At 41.5% G+C, this 21431-nt stretch overlaps 1 protein-coding gene across 4 annotated transcripts in view; it reads right to left on the reverse strand.

Annotated features, from left to right (window-relative positions):
• Positions 1-21431, reverse strand: part of LOC114649588 (pre-mRNA-processing factor 40 homolog B-like) — a 138743-nt gene that overhangs the window by 103329 nt on the left and 13983 nt on the right. For 3 of the 4 annotated variants that reach the window (XM_051925042.1, XM_051925043.1, XM_051925040.1), the window contains exons 2-9: positions 18019-18093; positions 17688-17834; positions 17489-17551; positions 17376-17409; positions 17247-17269; positions 17076-17150; positions 10646-10756; positions 139-259 (exon numbers count right to left, since the gene is read on the reverse strand). In XM_051925042.1, the coding sequence (XP_051781002.1) occupies positions 139-259; positions 10646-10756; positions 17076-17150; positions 17247-17269; positions 17376-17409; positions 17489-17551; positions 17688-17834; positions 18019-18093 (649 nt within the window). The remainder of the gene's footprint in view (positions 1-138; positions 260-10645; positions 10757-17075; positions 17151-17246; positions 17270-17375; positions 17410-17488; positions 17552-17687; positions 17835-18018; positions 18094-21431) is intronic. The other variant, XM_051925041.1, reaches the window with a different exon arrangement.

Consider the following 21431-nt stretch of genomic DNA (forward strand, 5'->3'; position numbering starts at 1 on the left):
ATAATTCCAAGGAAAGGGACACAGGAGTTTGATAGCCCAAATGCCTGAGCCTCACTGGGCCACACAATATGGGGCTAAACAGAAATTGGCTTAGTGCTGCCAAGGAATGAATGGCACCTTACTTACAAGAGTGCTCACCTTCCAGCTCCTCCAGCTCCTTGGGCCGTGTCCAACGGGACTCCCGCGTCTGAGAGTTGTAGTAGTAGGGCTTGCCAGTGTCGGACTTGTATTCCTTCCAGAGGCACTGGGACAGCAGGAGCTACAAAAACAAAAAATAACCAACACTGAACGCATGAGAAATGCAACTGTCATGTGCCCCTCCATTAACCAACAATGGCCTGGACAGCTGACTAGAAGATGACCACATTAGGGACTGGCAGCCTCGCCACATTAGAAATAGCATACAGCATTTTGACATCAACACCAAGGAATACTCGGGCAGACCAAGAGGGGGAAAGGAGGTCAAGGTAGCAAATATGGACACTTTGAATGTCAAGCAGAGGATCTACTTGACCAGATGACCATTAGAAAAAATGAACACTCGCTGACCAAATGGTCAGCCACTACGGACAAGGACTCAGAAAGAAACAAGTAAACACCAGGACCAGCAGTTGATAGGAAAAATGCACTTTCAGGAATGGATGTCAAAAAAAAAGTCACCTTCAAGGAGGACAGTGGTGGCCAAAAGTTCGGAGAATGACCCAAGTATTGGTTTTCACAAAGTTTGCTGCTTCAGTGTTGTTAGATCTTTGTGTCAGTTGTTTCTATGGTAGACTGAAGTAGAATTACAAGAAGTTCAGAAGTTTCAAAGGCTTCGATTGACAATGCCATGACGTTTATGCAAAGGGTCCATATTTGCAGTGTTGGCCCTTCTTTCTTTATCTACAATTTGCCCTGGCAGGCTGTCAATCAACTTCTGGGCCCAATCCTGAATGATGGCCACCGCCCATTCCTGCAGAATCAGAATTGGTGGATTTTTGTTTGTCCACCCGCCTCTTAAGGATTGACCACAAGTTCTCAATGGGGAGGTTCCTGGCCATGGACCCCAAACTTCTATGTTTTGTTCCCAGAGCCACTCAGTTGTCACTTTTGCCTTATGGCCCGGTGGTCCATCATGTTGGTCACCAAACTGTTCTTGGATGATTGGGGGAAGTTGCTCTCGGAGGATGTTTTGGTCCATTTCTTTATTCATGGCTGTGTTCTTAAGCCAAATTGGCTGACATGAATGGTCTCAGGATGCTTTACTATTGGCCTGACACAGGACTGATGGTAGCGCCGCTCACCTTTTCTTTTTTCCCGGATTCCCCAAACAATCAAAAAGGGGATTCATCAGAGACAATGACTTGAACCCAGCAGTCCAATCCCAGAATATCAGTCTGTCCCTGATGTTTTTCTTGGCGTCTTTGCTGTACTTCTTGACACCCACCAGGCCATCCTCCAAAAGTCTTCGCCTCACACCCAACTGTCTGCTGCCATTCCTGAGCAAGCTCTGCCCTGGTGGTGCCCACAGCTGAATCCACTTTAGGAGACGCTCCTGGCGCTTGCTGGACTCTCTTGGGCACCCTGAAGCCTTCTTCACCTCTCTATTGCAACTCAATCAGCGTGACAGAGTGACCTCCAGCCTTGTCCCTTTGACACACTCACCTGAGTTAATGGGAGGAGCACTGAAATGATGTCAGCAGCTCCTTTTCTGGCAGGGCTGATATGTAGTTTTTTTTTGGGGTGAAGTTTATTTTCATGGCAGAGAGGGACTTTACAATTCATTGTCATTCATCTGCTCACTCGTCAGAACATTCTGGAGTCGATGCAAATTGCCCTCATAAAAACTGAGGCGGCAAAAAAATCATATTTGTGTCATTTGCAAAACTTTTGGCCACAATTGTAGAAGGGGTTGCAAGTGTGTGCATGGGGGAAATCTATGAGGCTCACAGAAGGTAACCCTACCAACCCAAGCACATCAAAGACCACGGTCACTAATGGCCGTCTCTCTTTCACCCGCAGATCAGAGGATGATTCCCAAGATAAATCCTGGTGTCCTCTCTGGTTTCACCGGAAGGTCCATCTTCTTCCACCCCAGAAGATATATAAAGGGGTGCTCAGTCAGAAAACCATATCCAATGTGCATTGAGCTTCATGGACGAAAATCACCCTAACTCAGAGATCAACTGGCTAGGATAAGGCTCACATAGCCAGCAGAGGAGCAAGACGTCCAGCACATGTTGTTTAAACTCTTCTTGTAATCCTGCTTTTCTTTATATTAAATGTCGATTATATGTTGACTTTATTTTGTCATTAAAGCAGAACGTCATAACCATCATTTTAAAATCAATGTTTAACTTACTAGATTTTCTCAAACCCTGTCATAAGTAATGTAGCACATTAAATGCTTTGTATTAAGTGTTCCCTGACCCAGGTTACTCGGTATATGCTTCTTAAACTGACTTCCTCTCTTCGACTTTACTCTCAACATATACTTTTTTAATTTTGTTCACTGTGTCCGTATTTTTTTTTTTTCTTCTCCGTGGCCCTAATACGCTTCCGTACTCAGGTGGGCGTTAGCATATTATAATCTCTTGAACCAGTAGCGTGAGTTTTCCACATTCAACTTATACGACAACGTTATAAAATACTGGAAATTATACGATAAAATCAAGCCCCGACTTATCCGCAGGAGAACTTAAACGCGAGTAGATACGGTAATAAAAGTGTGTGAAGAAACACCTTATACTGTCCCAATTGCAACGCCAGGCTGTGCTTTGGTGACCATTGCAGCAAGAACATTATTTGTGCCAATGTAATGTTATTTCACAAATCCATGCAAGCTGAGAGAGACAGACTGCCACTGACAAATGATAGCTGTAAGTCATGTTAGGGAGATAGGCACAAGCAGGTTGTTGTGCAGTGCTGATGTCTGCTTAACCAATATGGTTACAAAACCCAGAATTTGTGAAGGTAGTAACCCTTTGTTACTCGGGTCGGGTGCTGCACACCCCAGTTGCCAAAGTTATGCGTATTTCTCATAGATGGTGCGACGTGGAGCTTTGATGCCTTGAGTAGCTGTAAGTTGACTAACGTATTGCGCATGCGAGAGCGCGCGTCAGTCGGAGGTGGACCCTTGACCTGATAACATCATAGTACAGTGCATCCAGAAAGTATTCCCAGCGCATCACTTTTTCCACATTTTGCTATGTTACAGCCTTATTCCAAAATGGATTAAATTCATTTTTTTTCCTCAGAATTCTACACACAACACTCCATAATGACAACATGAAAAAAGTTTACTTGAGGTTTTTGCAAATTTATTAAAAATAAAAAAACTGAGAAATCCCATGTCCATAAGTATTCACAGCCTTTGCTCAATACTTTGTCTATGCACCTTTGGCAGCAATTCCAGCCTCAAGTCTTTTTGAATATGATGCCACAAGCTTGGCACAACTATCCTTGGCCAGTTTGGCCCATTCCTCTTTGCAGCACCTCTCAAGCTCCATCAGGTTGGATGGGAAGCGTCGGTGCACAGCCATTTTAAGATCTCTCCAGAGATGTTCAATCGGATTCAAGTCTGGGCTCTGGCTGGGCCACTCAAGGACATTCACAGAGTTGTCCTGAAGCCACTCCTTTGATATCTTGGCTGTGTGCTTAGGGTCGTTGTCCTGCTGATAGATGAACCGTTGCCCCAGTCTGAGGTCAAGAGCGCTCTGGAGCAGGTTTTCATCCAGGATGTCTCTGTACATTGCTGCAGTCATCTTTCCCTTTATCCTGACTAGTCTCCCATCCCCACAGCATGATGCTGCCACCACCATGCTTCACTGTAGGGATGGTATTGGCCTGGTGATGAGCGGTGCCTGGTTTCTTCCAAACGTAATGCCTGCCATTCACACCAAAGAGTTCAATCTTTGTCTCATCAGACCAGAGAATTTTCTTTCTCATGGTCTGAGAGTCCTTCAGGTGCCTTTTGGCAAACTCCAGGCGGGATGCCATGTGCCTTTTACTAAGGAGTGGCTTCCGTCTGGAAGAGGACCTCTGGAGCACTGACAGAGTGACCATCGGGTTCTTGGTCACCTCCTTGACTAAGGCCCTTCTCCCCCGATCTCTCAGTTTAGATGGCCGGCCAGCTCCAGGAAGAGTCCTGGTGGTTATGAACTTCTTCCACTTACAGATGATGGAGGCCACTGTGCTCTTTGGGGCCTTCAAAGCAGCAGAAATTTTTCTGTAATCTTCTCCAGATTTGTGCCTCGAGACAATCCTGTCTCAGAGGTCTACAGACAATTCCTTTGACTTCATGCTTGGTTTGTGCTCTGACATGAACTGTCAACTGTGGGACCTTCTATAGACAGGTGTGTGCCTTTCCAAATCATGTCCAGTCAACTGAATTTACCACAGGTGGACTCAAATGAAGCTGCAGAAACATCTCAAGGATGATCAGGGGAAACAGGATGCACCTGAGCTCAATTTGGAGCTCCACGGCAAAGGCTGTGAATACTTATGTAAATGTGCTTTCTCCATTGTTTTATTTTTAATAAATTTGCTAAAATCTCAAGTAAACTTTTTTCACGCTGTCATTATGAGGTGTTGTGTGTAGAATTCTGAGGAAAAAAATGAATTTAATCCATTTTGGAATAAGGCTGTAACATAACAAAATGTGGAAAAAGGGATGCGCTGGGAATACTTTCTGGATGCACTGTACGTCTTTCTGGGTGTTTAGCACCCCACCAGAGTAATCCCGCAGAGTATCGTTGCTATTTCACACCCCACCCGAGCATTGGCGAATGACATTTTTACGGTAAGCTTTTGTTGCTGGGTTCCGTTTATAGCTTATTTGCTTATGATGAAATTCCACCGTTTACAGATGAGTTACGAGGAAGCCCAGGATAGGCTTGTCAGATTTTTGGAGGAGGTTGAAAGTGAATCTGAACAGAGTGAACAGAGTGATTCCAAATTAGAACCAGAGTCAAATTCATAATTAGAACCAGAACACATCAGCCACAGTGAACATGATACAGACTCATCTGAAGATGCTGATGAAGATGACAATGATGAAACACAGCAGGAAAGCTACTATGTAGGAAAAGACAAATCCTTCAAATGGTATAAGACACCACCTCGAAAGCAAGTTCACACCAGAGCTCATGACATTATAAAAGAATCGCCCGGAGTCAAAGGGAATGAAAAAAATGCAAAGTCTCTCTCTCAGTGCTTTGAATTGTTCATATCGCTAGACATAATGGAGATGCTTCTTGACTGCACTAACAAATGCATCAACAAGTTTGCCGCAGGATATAAGAACAAATCTAGGGTTGGAAAAACTGATGAAGTGGAGCTAAAGGCTCTTTTTGGGCTTTTATATCTTCTGGGAGTTCTCAGATCTCGAAGGCAAAATTTAGCAGATTTTTTGGCTCAGTGATGGCACCGGTGTGGAAATATTTCCCATTACAATGTCACTTTTTCGGTTCCAGTTTCTGCTACTTTGCCGAAGACAGGCCAGAAGTTTTCATCTCAGCAAAGAGATGCAACTGAAGCTCAAAAGAACAACCAGAGAAAGTTCTGCTGCGAACCCACCACCAGCAAAGAAGCCAAAACAGGCAAGGTGTAAGGAATGTCCAAGGAGTAAAGACAGAAAAACAAGATGTCAGTGCCATTCCTGCAGTAAAGACATATGCATGGAACATTTGGTTCCAACCTGCAATCAGTGCACCACAAGTTCCCAACAAACACAAGAATAGTGGAACTTTCCATGAAGTTGTGAACTGGGACCACTTTTGAAATGGACAGAATGTATGTATACGGTATAGAGACATGAAATTTTTTTTTTATTCCCACCTATAATTATTGAAAAGGAAATTTTAGACAGTGATTTTGTAAACATGAAAAGCCAGAGAATGCTACATGTCCTAGTAAAGATTAATTAAATTGCATTTAAAATATTTCTTACTATCATTTCTCCATAAATAACAGTGGGGTGCAATACACCCCAGCCGAGCACTTGTGAGAGTTCACGAAACCCAAGTAATGAAGGGTTAATAACCAGCCAGTTCTGACATGAATTCTATGAATACATAATTATGTGAGTGTTTATAATGACTAGGATCCAGCAGGACGTCAGCGGCGTCACCATACCACCAACGTTTCTAGATGCTGGATGGGACATCTGATTTGTCAGCGTTCTCCCACTTGGCTGTGATGTCCCGATGCTTCTCTCCAGCCTAAATATGTATGTATACAGGGTTATGCATTATATTTCTGGGAATGAATGTTACCTTTTAAAGCAAGTTAAATACATATACAGTGGAACCTCGGTTTGCGAGTAACTTGGTTTACGAGTGTTTTGCAAGACAAGCAAAAATTTTTAATAAATTTTGACTTGATAAATGAGCGAGGTCTTGCAGTACGAGTAGTATGTATACACTTTGTCTGCTGAGCATCATGTGATCACAACTGAGCTGATGGTTCTTCTCTCTCTTGCTGCGGGATTGTGGGCAATCGTCTCCTATTCTCTGTCCGAGTCAGCGTGCCTCACTCATATAGTCAACATCCATACGAGCGTATACTGTTTACTACAGCATTAGCATTGTGACTGAGTGCGCGCGCATGTGTGTATGTGTGTGTGTGCTCACTCGCTCGCTCGTGTGTGTGTGTTGCACACCCCAGTTGCCAAAGTTATGCGTATTTTTCATAGATGGCGCTACGTGGAGCTTTGATGCCTTGAGTAGCTGCAAGTTGACTAACGTATTGCGCATGCAAGAGCGCGCGTCAGTCGGAGGTGGACCCTTGACCTGACAACGTCGTAGTACGTTGTTCTGGGTGTTTAGCACCCCACCAGAATAATCCCGCAGAGTATCATTGGTATTTCACACCCCACCCGAGCATTGGCAAATGACATTTTTACGGTAAGCTTTTGTTGCTGGGTTCCGTTTATAGCTTATTTGCTTATGATGAAATTCCACCGTTTACAGATGAGTTACGAGGAAGCCCAGGATAGGCTTGTCAGACTTTTGGAGGAGGTTGTAAGTGAATCTGAACCGAGTGAACAGAATGTCATGTGATCACAACTGAGCTGATGGTTCTTCTCTCTCTCTTGCTGCGGGATTGTGGGCAATCGTCTCCTATTCTCCATCTGAGTCGGCGTGCCTCACTCATATAGTCAACATCCATACGAGCGTATACTGTTTACTACAGCATTAGCATTGTGACTGTGTGCGCGCGCATGTGTGTGTGTGTATGTGCTGTGACGTGCGAGTCCCAGTCTTGTACCCTAAAACACGAAGCTGAGTCTCAGTACTTTAGCAACACCAGCTTTATTCAGCTTAAAGCAGCAACAGCGCGGTTATTTATACACTGACACAGCAGTCAGGCAGGGCCCTGCACATTTATAATGTTCCTTGTTCCTTGTATCACCCATCGACGGCAGGTGCTTATAGCATGTCTGCAGTCTTTTTGGATTCACTTTTACGGAGAACTGCTACAGCGCTGGGAGACTACGATTGCTTTGGGACGCTCTTCCGCATGTCGTCCTGTTGGGTGCAATCCCACAAGAGTTTAGAAACTCACTCACACCAGCCATGATTCTTTTTAAAGGTAAAGTGCAGGTTAATTTGTTTTATGTATTTTTACTTTATATTTTGTATTAATCATTTTTATATGAATAGTTTTGGGTTGTGGAACAAATCATCCGAGTTTCCATTATTTCTTATAGGGAAATTCACTTTGATATACGAGTGCTTTGGACTACGAGCACGTTTCCGGAACGAATTGCAGTATGCTCGCAAACCGAGGTTCCACTGTATCTCTTTATGTACCATACTTATCTCTCTCTTGCAATTATTTTCCACCTGGGTTACAATAGGTAAAGTATTTGGTTCTAGTTAATTCTGTATCAAGAAATACATTCCAGGGGGGAGAGAGCGCTCTCTGCTGGATACAACTGTTTTAAAACATGCCACATGAAGAACATGTACTAAGTCGACATTAGTACAGCAGCGGGCACTCAACATAGCTGCTGTATTTGACATTTAGGTATTTACAGGCTTTCTGTTACACAGGATAACACTTTTTATTGTTGAAAAAAATTCAGTGTTTTTGGTTTGTTTTACCGGGGAGTAAATACGACGCTAAGGAGGTTAAATTTGCTTGTGACTCCACCATCATAGGCCTGACCGCCAATGATGAGACGGCTACAAGAGAAGAGGTCTACTCAACAGTGCCAGGACAACAGTCTCACCTTTAATGTGGGCAAAACCAAAGAGCTGGTGGAGAGACTTGAGGGAGCAGAAGGCAGACCACATTGTCAATGGCGTAGGGAGGGTGAGCAGCTTTACATTTCTTGGGAGTGCCCATCATGATGAACCGAAGTGAGCACAACACGTCTCTGCTATATCGTCAAGAAGGTCCACCAGCACCTCCACTTCCTCAGACATCTGAGAGCAGCTCACATTTCTCCAACTGCTCTCACAAACTTGTACACCTGCACAGAAGACTGGTCTTATCACATCTTGGTATGGCACCTGCTCTGCTCAAGATGGTAAAGCCCTGTGGTTAAGGTGGCACACAACACGTCTGGCACCATATTGCCTTGGTGTACATGGTATACACAATACCCGCTGCCAACCAGGATAATTAAAGAGCTCAGCCATCTTGTCACATTTCACATTCCTCTATTCTGACCATTGGCACTCACTTCACAATCGGGGATCACCTGACTGCACTCTGAGCGTCTTTGGGAGTTTTGCTTTCTTCTTTGTATTTTTTGCTGGATTTTCGACTTTTTTCCTACCGATTTAAGGATTAAGATTAAGAATTGTGTCTTTGCACTTGTTGTTTTCAGATAGCCTGGTGGCAACTCCTTTTCTCTCCTTTTTTTTTTTGTTGATATTCTTCTATTTTGTTATTAAACCAGGGGGCCCAGCCCCCTGCTCGCTTCGCTTGCCAACCCCTGTACCTGCACTTCGCCTCTTTGTGGCTCTGCCACTCGCATATGGGGAAGCGGATGTACAATTTAAACAGATTGTTATTTTCACGGGAATTGTTACATATGCATAATAGAACTTATTAGAACATATTTTTTTTTGGTGTAAATATGTATTATCTAACTGCCTTACCTTAACCTTTCTTGTTTCTATTTGTCTGCTTTATTTCATTCTGTCTGTTATTAGAAGTTCTTGTGTAAACATGACTAAATAAAGAAATCTTAAAACCTTAAACCTAGAACTATTTTACATTACAGAGAGTAATTAACCATAGTAAAAAAAAAAAAAAAAAGAGTAAAACGTAATAATTTCAATATAAATTATGTTTCATATTGCATTAGAGGTATTCGTTGCGTTATTCGTTTTCGTTCTGTTTGGCTTTGAAATTAACATGCAAATACTTTTTAAACTTACACTTTTACTGTAAAACTTCAGTACAAACAATTATTTTAATTAACTTTTCGTCAATATCGCATTGAATTTTGATTCCGTGTTTGGACTTACATCGTTACAACGCAACGTATAACTTCCTGTGCGAGTGAATATCGTTTCTTTCTCTCTAATAAATAAACCGACTTTTTCGAATGCTTGTCCCGGAGATTTGTTAATCGTCTTTGCAAAAGCTATTCTAATGGGAAACTCTAAACGTTTTAATGACTGGCATATCAAGATCTCCTTCCGTGTCTAATGTTAGATGTACTACATTACCTTTCTTGTCGCCTGTTCAAATTTGACATGTCAGAATTGTTTGACCAATTTTGAATACAACTAATCTTCTCCTATTGCATAGCCCATCACTCAGACATCAATTACGCAATTACATTATGATACATCCTTCTTTCAACAGTAATTCGGCCGGTGGAAGACCAGATGGTGTTAACGGTGGTAGATATTTTTCGTGACATTGTGAGTTGATGTTTTCATCTTCCGCACCATCACCACCAACTGTATCAGCATAGTCTATTAATACACATTTATTCAACTAATTTGGTGTGTAACTGATCGACAATTTTCACGTTAATTCATTTGACTTCATCGTTTCTCTGCGTTAGGATTTTCCGTGTACTCATTTCTTCTGGTGATAACCCTTTGGGCTGAAAGTCTTCAATAAGATTTGGACATAATATGTCTTCTTTTTTTGGAAACTTAAAGTGAGGAAAACGTAAAAATTTATAAGAGCTGAGAGAGCAGAAACTGTGTCTGACAAAAGCATTCACACGAATGAGAGGTGAGAGGACCGCGGGCGTGGGCCGTGAACCGGAAATGACTTCCAAAAAGTCTCGTTTAGTCGCAGAATTTTTTTTATATAATAGAGAGATAAGATTCCTGTGGACTATTTTGTGTTCAAGCCAAAATTTTTCTCCCATAATATTTACCCTTTTCCTTGAGAAATAACTGAACTGTTAAGATTTCAAAGCATATATTTAAGTTTTTGAAGCACAAAGCACCACCAGCCAGTATAGCAGCTGCTCTGGCCATTTTGCGTGAGTAATCACAACACGATGTGGCTGTATTTCAGCGGCCTCACACTCATTTTGTTACACGTACTCCACATCACGACCACCAATACCGAGGTGTTTTTGCCAGGTGGACGATACTGCCCCCCTAAGAACCAGCTCAGCATTCCAGTAAAGTAATGGACATTGCAACTCAAGGCCGGATAGACAACAAGACGCAGCACATACCTCCACTTTGGATTTCAGATCATCTGGCTTCTCCCAGGTGGACTGCTTTGTCTCCGAGTTGTAGAAGTACGTCCTGCCGTCTGGCGCCTTGTGCTCTGTCCACAGGCATGTCTACATTCAAGAACGGAGACGAGACGTAAATGAAAACAAGGTCCCGTCACACCAAGGTTATTACCGTGAAACGTAAAACTGAAATTAAAACAACTATCGAAAGATTAGGGTTGTGAGACTTAAACAATCCTAAGTGCTGTCAAGTACTCTGCTTTATAGTGCATGATAACAAAAATGCAGAGAGACGTCTTACAGTACAGGCAAGATTGGGGAAAAAAAAACACGTTCAAATGGCATGGCGATTTCAAATAGTGACGTTTTCATGTATGAATGTGTGTGTGCGTGCGCGAGAGAGGCAGTGACCGATTCAGTCTCATTCAAGTGAATACTGGAATATAAAATAAACACTTTAATTCAAGAATAAAACTGAGTAACAAAAAATTCAAGTGACAAGATACCAGAAAGACATGATTCACCAGCGTTTGTGTGTCTGCTTATACAGTTAGGTCCATAAATATTTGGACAGAGACAACTTTTGTCTAATTTTGGTTCTGTACATTACCACAATGAATTTGAAATGAAACAACTCCGATGCAGTTGAAGTGCAGACTTTCAGCTTTAATTCAGTGGGGTGAACAAAACAATTGCATAAAAATGTGAGGTAACTAAAGCATTTTGTGAACACAATCATGTGCGTGCTTGAAATTCTCTCTCCCGGGACTTTCACCAAACAACAAATCTTTTAATTCTCGCGGATACGCCTCTTCATTGGGAAGAAACATTACTTTTTCCTGATGGCAACACGAATTAGATGATCTACAACTCTCCGACTTAAAGTTTAAATCCGAACAATATATTCAATCTCTTTTCGCTGTTCCATTATTTCACCGAGTAATAATAATATATAATAATAATTTTGAATTTTCAGACTTCCATTATCTCTAACCTGCTCTTCATGTGTATCGCGCCAACGTTTTTGAATTCTTTACGACGCTCTACTTTGTCATCTATTCTTTGTTTTATTTCTGGCCCTGGGCCTGGTTAAATCTCTTTGCACATGTGCTCTTTTTCCAACTTGCACTTTACTCCGCTTCCGATGTATACATACTCTTTACCATCTACCCTACATTGCGTTATCTTTCTCATTTTCCTGCTTTTCTATCACAGGACCCCAGGAATTCCTGGTAATTTGGATGAAAGGCTCTAACATCCATCTATCTGTTCTCATCCTCTTAGATCTGAGTGCTGCATTTAACCCCATTGATCATAATATTCTTAAGAATCGCCTTAGTCAATGGGTGGGCCTCTCTGGCAGCGTTTTAAATTGGTTTGAATCCTACCTGGCAGGGAGAAAATTCTTTGTTAGTTGTGGTAATTATAATTCAAAGACACATGATATCCTATATGGTGTTCCACAAGGCTCTATCCAGGGTCCGCTGCTCTTCTCAATCTACATGCTTCCATTAGGTCAGATTATCTCAGGGCACAACGTGAGCTACCACAGCTATGCTGATGACACACAGCTGTATTTATCAATTGCACCTGATGACCCCGAATCTCTTGATTCGCTAACACAATGTCTAACCTGTATCTCAGAATGGATGAATAGTAACTTTCTCAAATTAAATAAAGAAAAAACCGAAATCTTAGTGATTGGCAATAATGGATACAATGAGGCTATTAGAAATAAACTGGATGCATTAGGATTAAAAGTCAAAACGGAGGTAAAAAGCTTAGGGGTAACCATTGACTGTAATCTGAATTTTAAATCACATATTAATCAGATCACTAGGACAGCATTTTTTCACTTAAGAAACATAGCAAAAGTTAGACCTCTTATATCATCGAAAGATGCAGAGAAATTAGTTCACGTGTTTGTTTTCAGTCGGCTAGATTACTGTAACGCACTCCTCTCAGGACTACCCAAAAAAGTACATAAATCGTTTGCAACTAGTGCAGAATGCAGCTGCTAGAATCCCAACTAGGAAAAAAAAATCCGAACACATTTCTCCAGTTTTGATGTCACTACACTGGTTACCTATGTCATTCACAATTGACTTTAAAATTCTGCTTATGGTTTATAAAGCCTTAAATAATCTCGCCCCATCTTATATTTTGGAATGTCTGACACCTTATATTCCAAATCGTAACCTCAGATCCTCAACTGAGTGTGTGCTTAGAATTCCAAGAGCAAAACTTAAAAGAAGTGGTGAGGCAGGCGGCCTTCTGCTGTTATGCACCTAAAATCTGGAATAGCCTGCCAGTAGGAATTCGCCAGGCTAATACAGTGGAGCACTTTAAAAAACTGCTGAAAACACATTATTTTAACATGGCCTTCTCATAACTTCACTGTAATTTAATCCTGATACTCTGTATATCCAATTCATTATAATAACTATTCATTGAAAATCTGTACTAACCCCTACTCTCTCTTCTGTTTCCTTTTCCGGTGTCCTTTTGGTGGTGGCTTGCGCCATCACCATCTACCCAAAGTTCCATGATGTTCCAACAATGATGGATGGATTAAAAGCCGGAAGTCTGAATGACCATCAGCATCAAGTGACTCCGTGAGAACCCGAACTACAAAGAGGACTATTTTCATTTATGTTAGGTAGAATGCCCAGGGGGGACTGGGTGGTCTCGTGGCCTGGAACCCCTACAGATTTTATTTTTTTCTACAGCCATCTGGAGTTTTTTTGTTTTTTCTGTCCACCCTGGCCATCGGACCTTACTCCTTTTCTGTGTTAACTAATGTTATCTTATTTTAATTTTGTATTTTGTCTTTTATTTTTCTTTTCTTCATTATGTAAAGCACTTTGAGCTACTTTTTGTATGAAAATGTGCTATATAAATACATGTTGTTGTTATCTCAGCACTACAGGTGATAGAAAGAGGCACTTACCCATCCCGGAAGGGCTCGTCAGGCTTGTCGGACTCCGGCCTCTCCCAGTCACCACACAAAACTGACAGAAATCATGGTCTTACCTCGTCCGGTGACGTGGGTGAGTGGGAGAGGTGGGTTGTGCTGACAGCATCAACTGTCAAATTTAAATCATGAAGCCAGTTCAAGATGGGGTGAATGTATAGTGAAGAGGATACCCCTAACACTAAGCCTAACCCTAATGTATAGGAAAGAGATGACTGATTTACAGATGGTGGCAACACTTCTTAAATGCACTAATCAATTCCATTAGTTTCATTTCTCATGTCCTTGCTAGTTACTGATAAACAGGACCCTTGGAGTTTGGATTCTCCTTCACTCGGTTATTCTCAGGGCTTTTTTAATGACAGTACGTGCTGGTACAGCACACCAGTACCTTGGTCATGACAACTGGCTGTGGCATCGACTAGTACATATTAAATGATTCCAAATCTGTATATTTTTACCCATCACTCTACATTCTTCATTAACTGGTTCTGGTACGTACCGTGCTATATTCATCTATACTGCTTAATGACCTTGTTGGTCCCTTTTTGATTTAATTAAAATGCTACCCCTGCTTAATAATTCCATGGTGACATCACTGCACCGCCATTGTTGTTTACGTGGCGGTGCCGTCAACAGCCAAATTGTAACAGTAACTTAATAATTAGATCAAAAATAGCGAACGTGTATGTGCAATTACCAGTTAGGTTTTCTTTAGTTACTAAGTACTAGAACTCCAAATAAAAAAAACATACAGCGCTAGGATGTAGGTGGCACTGTGGTAGAACATGGGTTTGTGTCCTGTGTCCTCCCTGCATGGAGATTACAAAGCATTTTGAGTAGTGAGAAAAGCACTGTATAAATTTAAAGTGTTATTATTATTATTACTAGGGGGCTCTGCCCTCTGCTCAATTTGCTCGACATCCTCCGGGCAGGCGCTACCCGCTAACCACTTCACAGCTCTGCCACTCGCGTATGGGGAAGCGGATGTTGTGGTCAAAATTTAACATCTTATTAAAGAAAGAAACATCCTCTAATAGGACAATTCATGTAATCAGGCTGGAAAAAAGCTGTTCATTGCATCTTTTAATCACTTTTCGGCAAAATGCCTTGGAGGGAGAATCCATCAAAAGCAGTCTGTTACAGCCTGGTCAGAATGGTCAGAGAAACAAAGGATAGAGGTTCATTTTATAAACTGTTGAATTTACATACAGTGTCAATCAATGCATACATTTTACTCTGGTTGGTTCATTGGTTTACACCCAAATATTTATATAGAAAAAAAGTCTATTATATTATATTCTGGTTCTTCTTATACCTTTTGAGATGAGACACCACCCTTGAAATTTCTGTGCATATAACAACTGTCCATTCTAGTCTGCTGATTTCATTAGCCTTTCTTCTGGTACATTCTTTATTTGACCATCTCAGTATTTTTCCTAAACCAAATCTTATATTTCAGCGTACATTTTGTTGTTCACTTGACCTTTATTTGGTTTCCCACATTTACTAACCCTTTATGCTATTTCTTTAAGATGAATGCTATGTTAGCCTAAAATTATTCTTCCACATTGTACAATTTAAACAGATTTTTATTTTCATGGGAATTGTTACATATGCATAATAGAACTAACTAGTTTACATTACAGCAAGTAATTAACCATAGCAAAAAATAGTAAAATGTAATAAACTGAAAGAAAATTATGTTTCATGTTGCGTTTGAGGTATTCGTTGTGGTATACGTTTTCGATTCTGTTTGGCTTTGAAAATAAACCCGAAAATACTTTTTAAACTTACACTTTTACTGTAAAACTTCAGAAAAAACAATATTTGGAATTAAATTTTCATCAATATGGCAGTGAATTTTGATTCCGTGTTTGGACTTTCATCGTGACAACTCAACGTATAACTGCCCGTGAGTGGATTTAGTTTCTTTCTCTAATAAATAAACCGACTTTTTCGAATGTTTGTCTCTGTGATTTGTTAATTGTCATAGCAAAAGCTATTCTAACGGGAAACTGTAAACGTTTTAATACGAATGGAATATCAAGATCTCCTTTAGTGTCTAATGTTAGGTGTACTACATTACCTTTCTTGTCAGAATTGTTTGACCAATTTTGAACACAACTAATCTTGTCCTATTGCATAGCCCATCACTCAGACATAAATTACACAATAACATTACGATGCATCCTTCTTTCAACAATAGGCCTAATTTGGCCGGTGGATGACCGCACGGTGTGAATGCTTGTAGATATTCTACGTAATATTGTAAGTTGATGTTTTCATATTCCACATGATCACCACCAACTGTTTCAGCATAGTTTATTGATACGTATTTAACCAATTTGCCGTGTAACCGATCAACAATTTTCACATTAATTCTTTTGACTTCATCGTTTCTCTGTGCTAGGATTGCCCGTGTACTCATTTGTTCTGTTAATAACCCTTCGGGATGGAATTCTTCAACATTTGGACATCATAAGTCTTCTTTTATTGGGAACTTAAAGTGAGGAAAACGTAAAAATTTATAAGAACTGAGAACATAGGAACTGTGTCTGACAAAAACATTCACACGAATGAGAGGTGAGCGGACCGCGGGTGTGGGCCGTAAACCGGGAATGGTGGAGAGGAGGGCGGGGCTTCAAAAAAAATCTCTTGGCAAAAGTCTTGTCTACAGATTTTCTTTTATAATAGAGAGATTATTTATTATTATTATTATTAGGTTTGTCGGCCACTATATACCTTCATAGTACCTCAAAGTTGATCCAAACCAAACATATATGCACCATCACCTTTCCATTTACAAAAAAAGCACTGATTGCGCCACCACCATCTACTCTAAGTACCATGATGTTCCAAAAATGATGGATGGATTAAAAGCCAGAAGTCTGTATGACCATAGCATCAAGTGACTCCGTGAGAACCCTAACTACAAAGAGGACTATTTCATTTATGTTAGGTAGAATGCCCAGGGGGGACTGGGCGGTCTTGTGGCCTGGAACCCCTGCAGATTTTATTTTTTTTCTCCAGCTTTCTGGAGTTTTTTTATTTTTTCTGTCCACCCTGGCCATCGGACCTTACTCCTTTCTATGTTAACTAATGTTGTCTTATTTTAATTTCTTATTTTGTCTTTTATTTTTCTTCTCTTCATTATGTAAAGCACTTTGAGCTACTTTTTGTATGAAAATGTGCTATATAAATAAATGTTGTTGTTGTTGTTGATTAAATACTGGTTCTCTAATCAATACTTAACCTTGTGCTAAAGTAGCAGCAGGACTGGGTCACAGATCAACAGGCTTTATTTAAACTACCTTCTACGAGCGCTAAAGCTAACAGTTAACAAGGACAAATGTCATTCAATATAATCAAATAGTGAAAATCTTATTTATATGTAAAAATCACCTCTCTCACTATCTGTGGTGCCTGACCTTGGTCCTACCAGAAGCTCACCTTTCTTTGGGAGTCCAGGACAGAAGGGTTACTACCAGCTGCCGTCTGCTGGACTGTGAGTGCCGGACTGGAGATCTGAAAAAAAGAAACTGTAAAGATCAACACAATGTGAAACTAGGAAAAATAAATACAAGAATGATGGATCCTGGAACTTAATTACAGTGAACTTACTGAAGCGGCTTGGCCAGGAGGTGCTGGGAAGAAAATAGGATGCAGAAATGTTATTGGTCACATTAGAAGAACAAGACCCCTAAACCCAAGCTTTTAATCTGCGTTTAACAAGACCAAAGTGGCACTCACATGTCACAGTGTCGCTGCCAGAAGCCGATCCCTGCTGTGAAGAAAAAGGGCGACATTATCTCAACAGCTTACAGGTTGCAGGAAGGACTGGAGAGGTGAGGGGTCTGGCTTACCGTTGAAGGTGGGAGACCTGGCACAACCATCCCGGGAATCATAGGGGGAAGCATGCTTGGCATCTAAGAGGAAATACAAGGAAACAAACATCATCAGGCATGCCACCATGCAAAATTAACAAGGACAACAAACAACAACCTGCCGCCATGCTGGTAGAGTAATAACGGCATAGAGGATGCAGTGCATCCCCTCTCTTACCTGTCCTATTGGTGGAGGGCTGTTCATTGGGGGTATCATTCCAGGAGGCATTATTCCAGGGGGAACTGGTGGAAGCGCAGGAGATCGCTGACCCAATGGGGGCATGGCCATTGGTGGAAAGGGTGGGGGTATACCAGGAGGGGGCATCTGTCCGAAAGGCAGAAAAGGATATTCACTGTTACGCTGTGTATGCCACTACAGCTGGTGAAATGCCCAGAAAAAATAAACTACTGTCCCCCCAAAAAAAAAAAAAACTAAAAACCAGAATCCCCTGGCCCACCCAATTCCACCTGACATCTCAGCAGAATAAAAAAAACCTTAGGAGCCTTACAAATGGAGGCGGCATCAGCGGAGGAGCGCCAGGGAAAGGTGAGGGCTGACCAGGTGGTCCACTTCCAGACTCTGACTGCAAAGGCACAGAACAGAAAAAAAATAAAGAATTAAAGTCAAACACTGCAAACTGTGAGCTGAGGCGAGATGCCTGGTAAACCAGGCCACATTCCGAGGGTCCGCGGGTGCTCAGTAAGATGGCAGTCATTCACATAAACTTTCACTTTTCCAGTGTGTTCAAGACCAAGATCTTCATGAAACAAATAAGAATAAAACAAATACAGTTGAGGCCAAAAGTTTCCATCTTTCAAGCTTCACGTTTCCCAACTCCAGACATGTTGTCCGATGTTACCATACGTTCCCTTTGTTAAGTCCATTAGAACATTTTTGATGTAGTCACCCACTTTTTTTTGACCCCAGGTAAGTGTTTTCACCGAGGATTTGGTGTCCCCCTTGGTGACTGAAGCACAACCACTACAGACGTCCCCCCTCTTGGTGACTGGAGTATGATTATCAGAGCACGGGGACTGAGAATGCAATCGACCCACCGCAACCCACTACCATTACAAATAACAGCAACCTGCAACACACTGGCGGGAGCACGCGACCCAAAAGAGTAGAGATATGCAGCTTTAGGGTATCAGCTTCATTTATTTAGTGGTAATGTCGGATATTAGCTAAGAGAAAGCTCCAAGGAGGACAAGAAAAAAATTAAACATAGAAGGCAATCCCAAGCAATCCGAGTCCTAAAATGAACTCCCAAAGGTGAAGTCAAACAACAAAGCAAAAGGGTCACAAAAAACCAGAAAATCAGAATCATCAAAAAAGCACTAGGCACAGGAGAGCTCACCACCACGGGCGCATTCAATGAACCGCAAGGGACTGTAGCAGTGGTCCCTACATGATAGAATACACGCTGACACAAGAAAACGAAAATAATCCATACTGATAATGTAACAAACAAACTTGACTTCAATAACCTGCTCCATCCTATATCCCAGAATGCCTTTCACCTTACACTCCAAATCGTAACCTTAGATCTTCAGGTAGAGGGTCTGCTTAGAACCCCAAGAGCTAAACTTAAAAAGAAGTGGTGAGGCGGCCTTCTGCTGTTATGCACCTCAAATCTGAATAGCAGACCGACAGAAATTTGCCAGTGGAGCACTTTAAATACTCATTATTGTAATGTGGCTTTCTCATAGCTACATTTTAGTGTAACCCTGATAGTCTGTATATGCATTGAATTATCATTTTAATCCGTACTAACCCCTACTTTCTATGCTGTTCTTTTTCCGGTTATCTTTGCTGGTGATCTGCACCCCCACCACCTGATCAGTGCAGTCCCTCCATTGATGGATTGAAGGCCAGAGGTCCACATGACCAGCATCGTCTAACTGTTCCATGTGAAGCATGCAGACCATGAGGACTGATTGTGATCATTGGTGTTAGGGGGGGCTGGGTGGTCTTGTGGCCTTGGAACCCCTGCAGATTTTTTTTTTCTGTCCTCCCTGACCATCAGACCTTACTTTTATTCTATGTTACTTAGTATTTTTATTTTTATATTTTTTCTTTCTTCATCTTGTAAAGCACTTTGACCTCCATTGTTTATATGAAAACGTGCGACAGAAATAAATGTTACAGTTGTATACAAATAACACAAAAAATGAGACACGTGAACCTCCACCAGAAAACACAAGACCCGAATTCCGGTCATAATGATGAACAGGCACAATGGCCGCTACTGCTACAAACTCCTAAACCCATTACAAAAAGCAGACATCACGCCAGAGATGGACAGGAACCGGAAAAGACGCGGAGATAACGAGAAAATGTACTAAATGAGCATCAGTAGAGCAGGGGACACCAGACATTCCTTTTGTACCGTATTTATGTTGACATTTTGGTAGTTATACGTAATAATATTTCTTCTGGCTAAAAAAAAAAATTCAACATTTGGCTCGTTTTTCCAGGGGTAAATGTAATGCTAAGGAGGTGGGATCAAGTAGTGCAGTAGACAGTAGGACTGTAGGGCCCTGGAAATTTCAAGTTGATGTTATGAGGAGCTTTCAAAAAAGTTTCCACACTTTTGTTTTCTTTGGAAATGGTGAAGGCGGGAGGGAGGACTTAGAAAATGGGCGTGTCTGAGAGGGTCATGTGATTGGTCTGTCTGGCAAGCTGGCTGCCCTTGTAGTGAAAAGTATCAGAGTTGTCACCCTGTGCTGAAGATGGCTGCGAATCTTATAAATTACACCAACAACATTCTGACATATGCTTTCTGTGGGCAGAAGGTGTGCTGGGACTCCGCATGTGTGCTCAGAACGGGGATAAAGTTCTCTCTCGCAGAGACGTCTACGAGTGGATTGAAAATGTTCGAAAATGGCCGTATTAGTGTGAGGGATGCAGAGCGCTCCGGACATCCAGCTACAGCCATGTGATGATGATGGTGATGATGATGAGAAAGCAGTGGCTACGCAGCTCAACCAAAAACATTTTTTGCTGATGGCATTAAAAAGTGGGTACGACGCTGGGAAAATTGCATTGCAAAAGGAAGGCGACTATGTAGAAAACTGACGTCATTTGGTTTTGAAATTCTTAATAAACAGTTAAAAGAAAAGTGCTGAAACTTTATGAACATCCCTCATATTTTGGAGAAATTAGGTGAGGTAGGATTGTTGGGGTCAAAGGCCTGTGCTCATCATAAACATACTAATGTAAGATAATCGACAGAGGGGTGTAAAGGATACATCAGGTGAGCTGATTTGTGTTTTCTATAAAACTTGTGTTGTGACGAGGGGGGTTGAACGCACCCCAAGGAGACGCAATCGCTCCTTGAAAACCTCCTCTTAAATGGTGATACAATGGGAAACAAATACAGTTTTATTTTTACCTCCTCTTTGCTCAATCAGCTGCTGGTTTGCTGCTGCTGTGCCATGTGATCTGCATCTCGCACGGCGCACCTATGTCCATATATTCAATCTCTTTTCGCATTTTACCTTTTCATCAATATCGCATTGAATTTTGATTCCGTGTTTGGAATTACATCGTGACAACGCAAAGTATAACTGCCCGTGAGTGAATACCGCTTCTTTCTCTCTACACAAACTGTGTCTGACAATAGCATTCACACAAATGAGAAATGATCGAACCATGTGCGTGGTTATGTGGGCAGGACTTTTCCAAATCTCTTTGCATAAAGTCTTGTCTCGCGGGGCTTGAAATTTCCTCTCGCGGGATTTCACTTTCATCAAACAACAAATCTTTTAATTCTTGAGGATACGCCTCTTCATTGGGAGGCAACACTACTTTTCCCTGATGGCAACACGAATTAGACGATCTACAAGTCTCTGACTTCAAGTTTAAATCCAAACAATATATTCAATCTCTTTTCACTGTCCTGTTATTCCACCGAGTAAT

This window comes from Erpetoichthys calabaricus, chromosome 3 (assembly GCF_900747795.2).
Source record: "Erpetoichthys calabaricus chromosome 3, fErpCal1.3, whole genome shotgun sequence".
Lineage (NCBI taxonomy): Eukaryota > Metazoa > Chordata > Cladistia > Polypteriformes > Polypteridae > Erpetoichthys > Erpetoichthys calabaricus.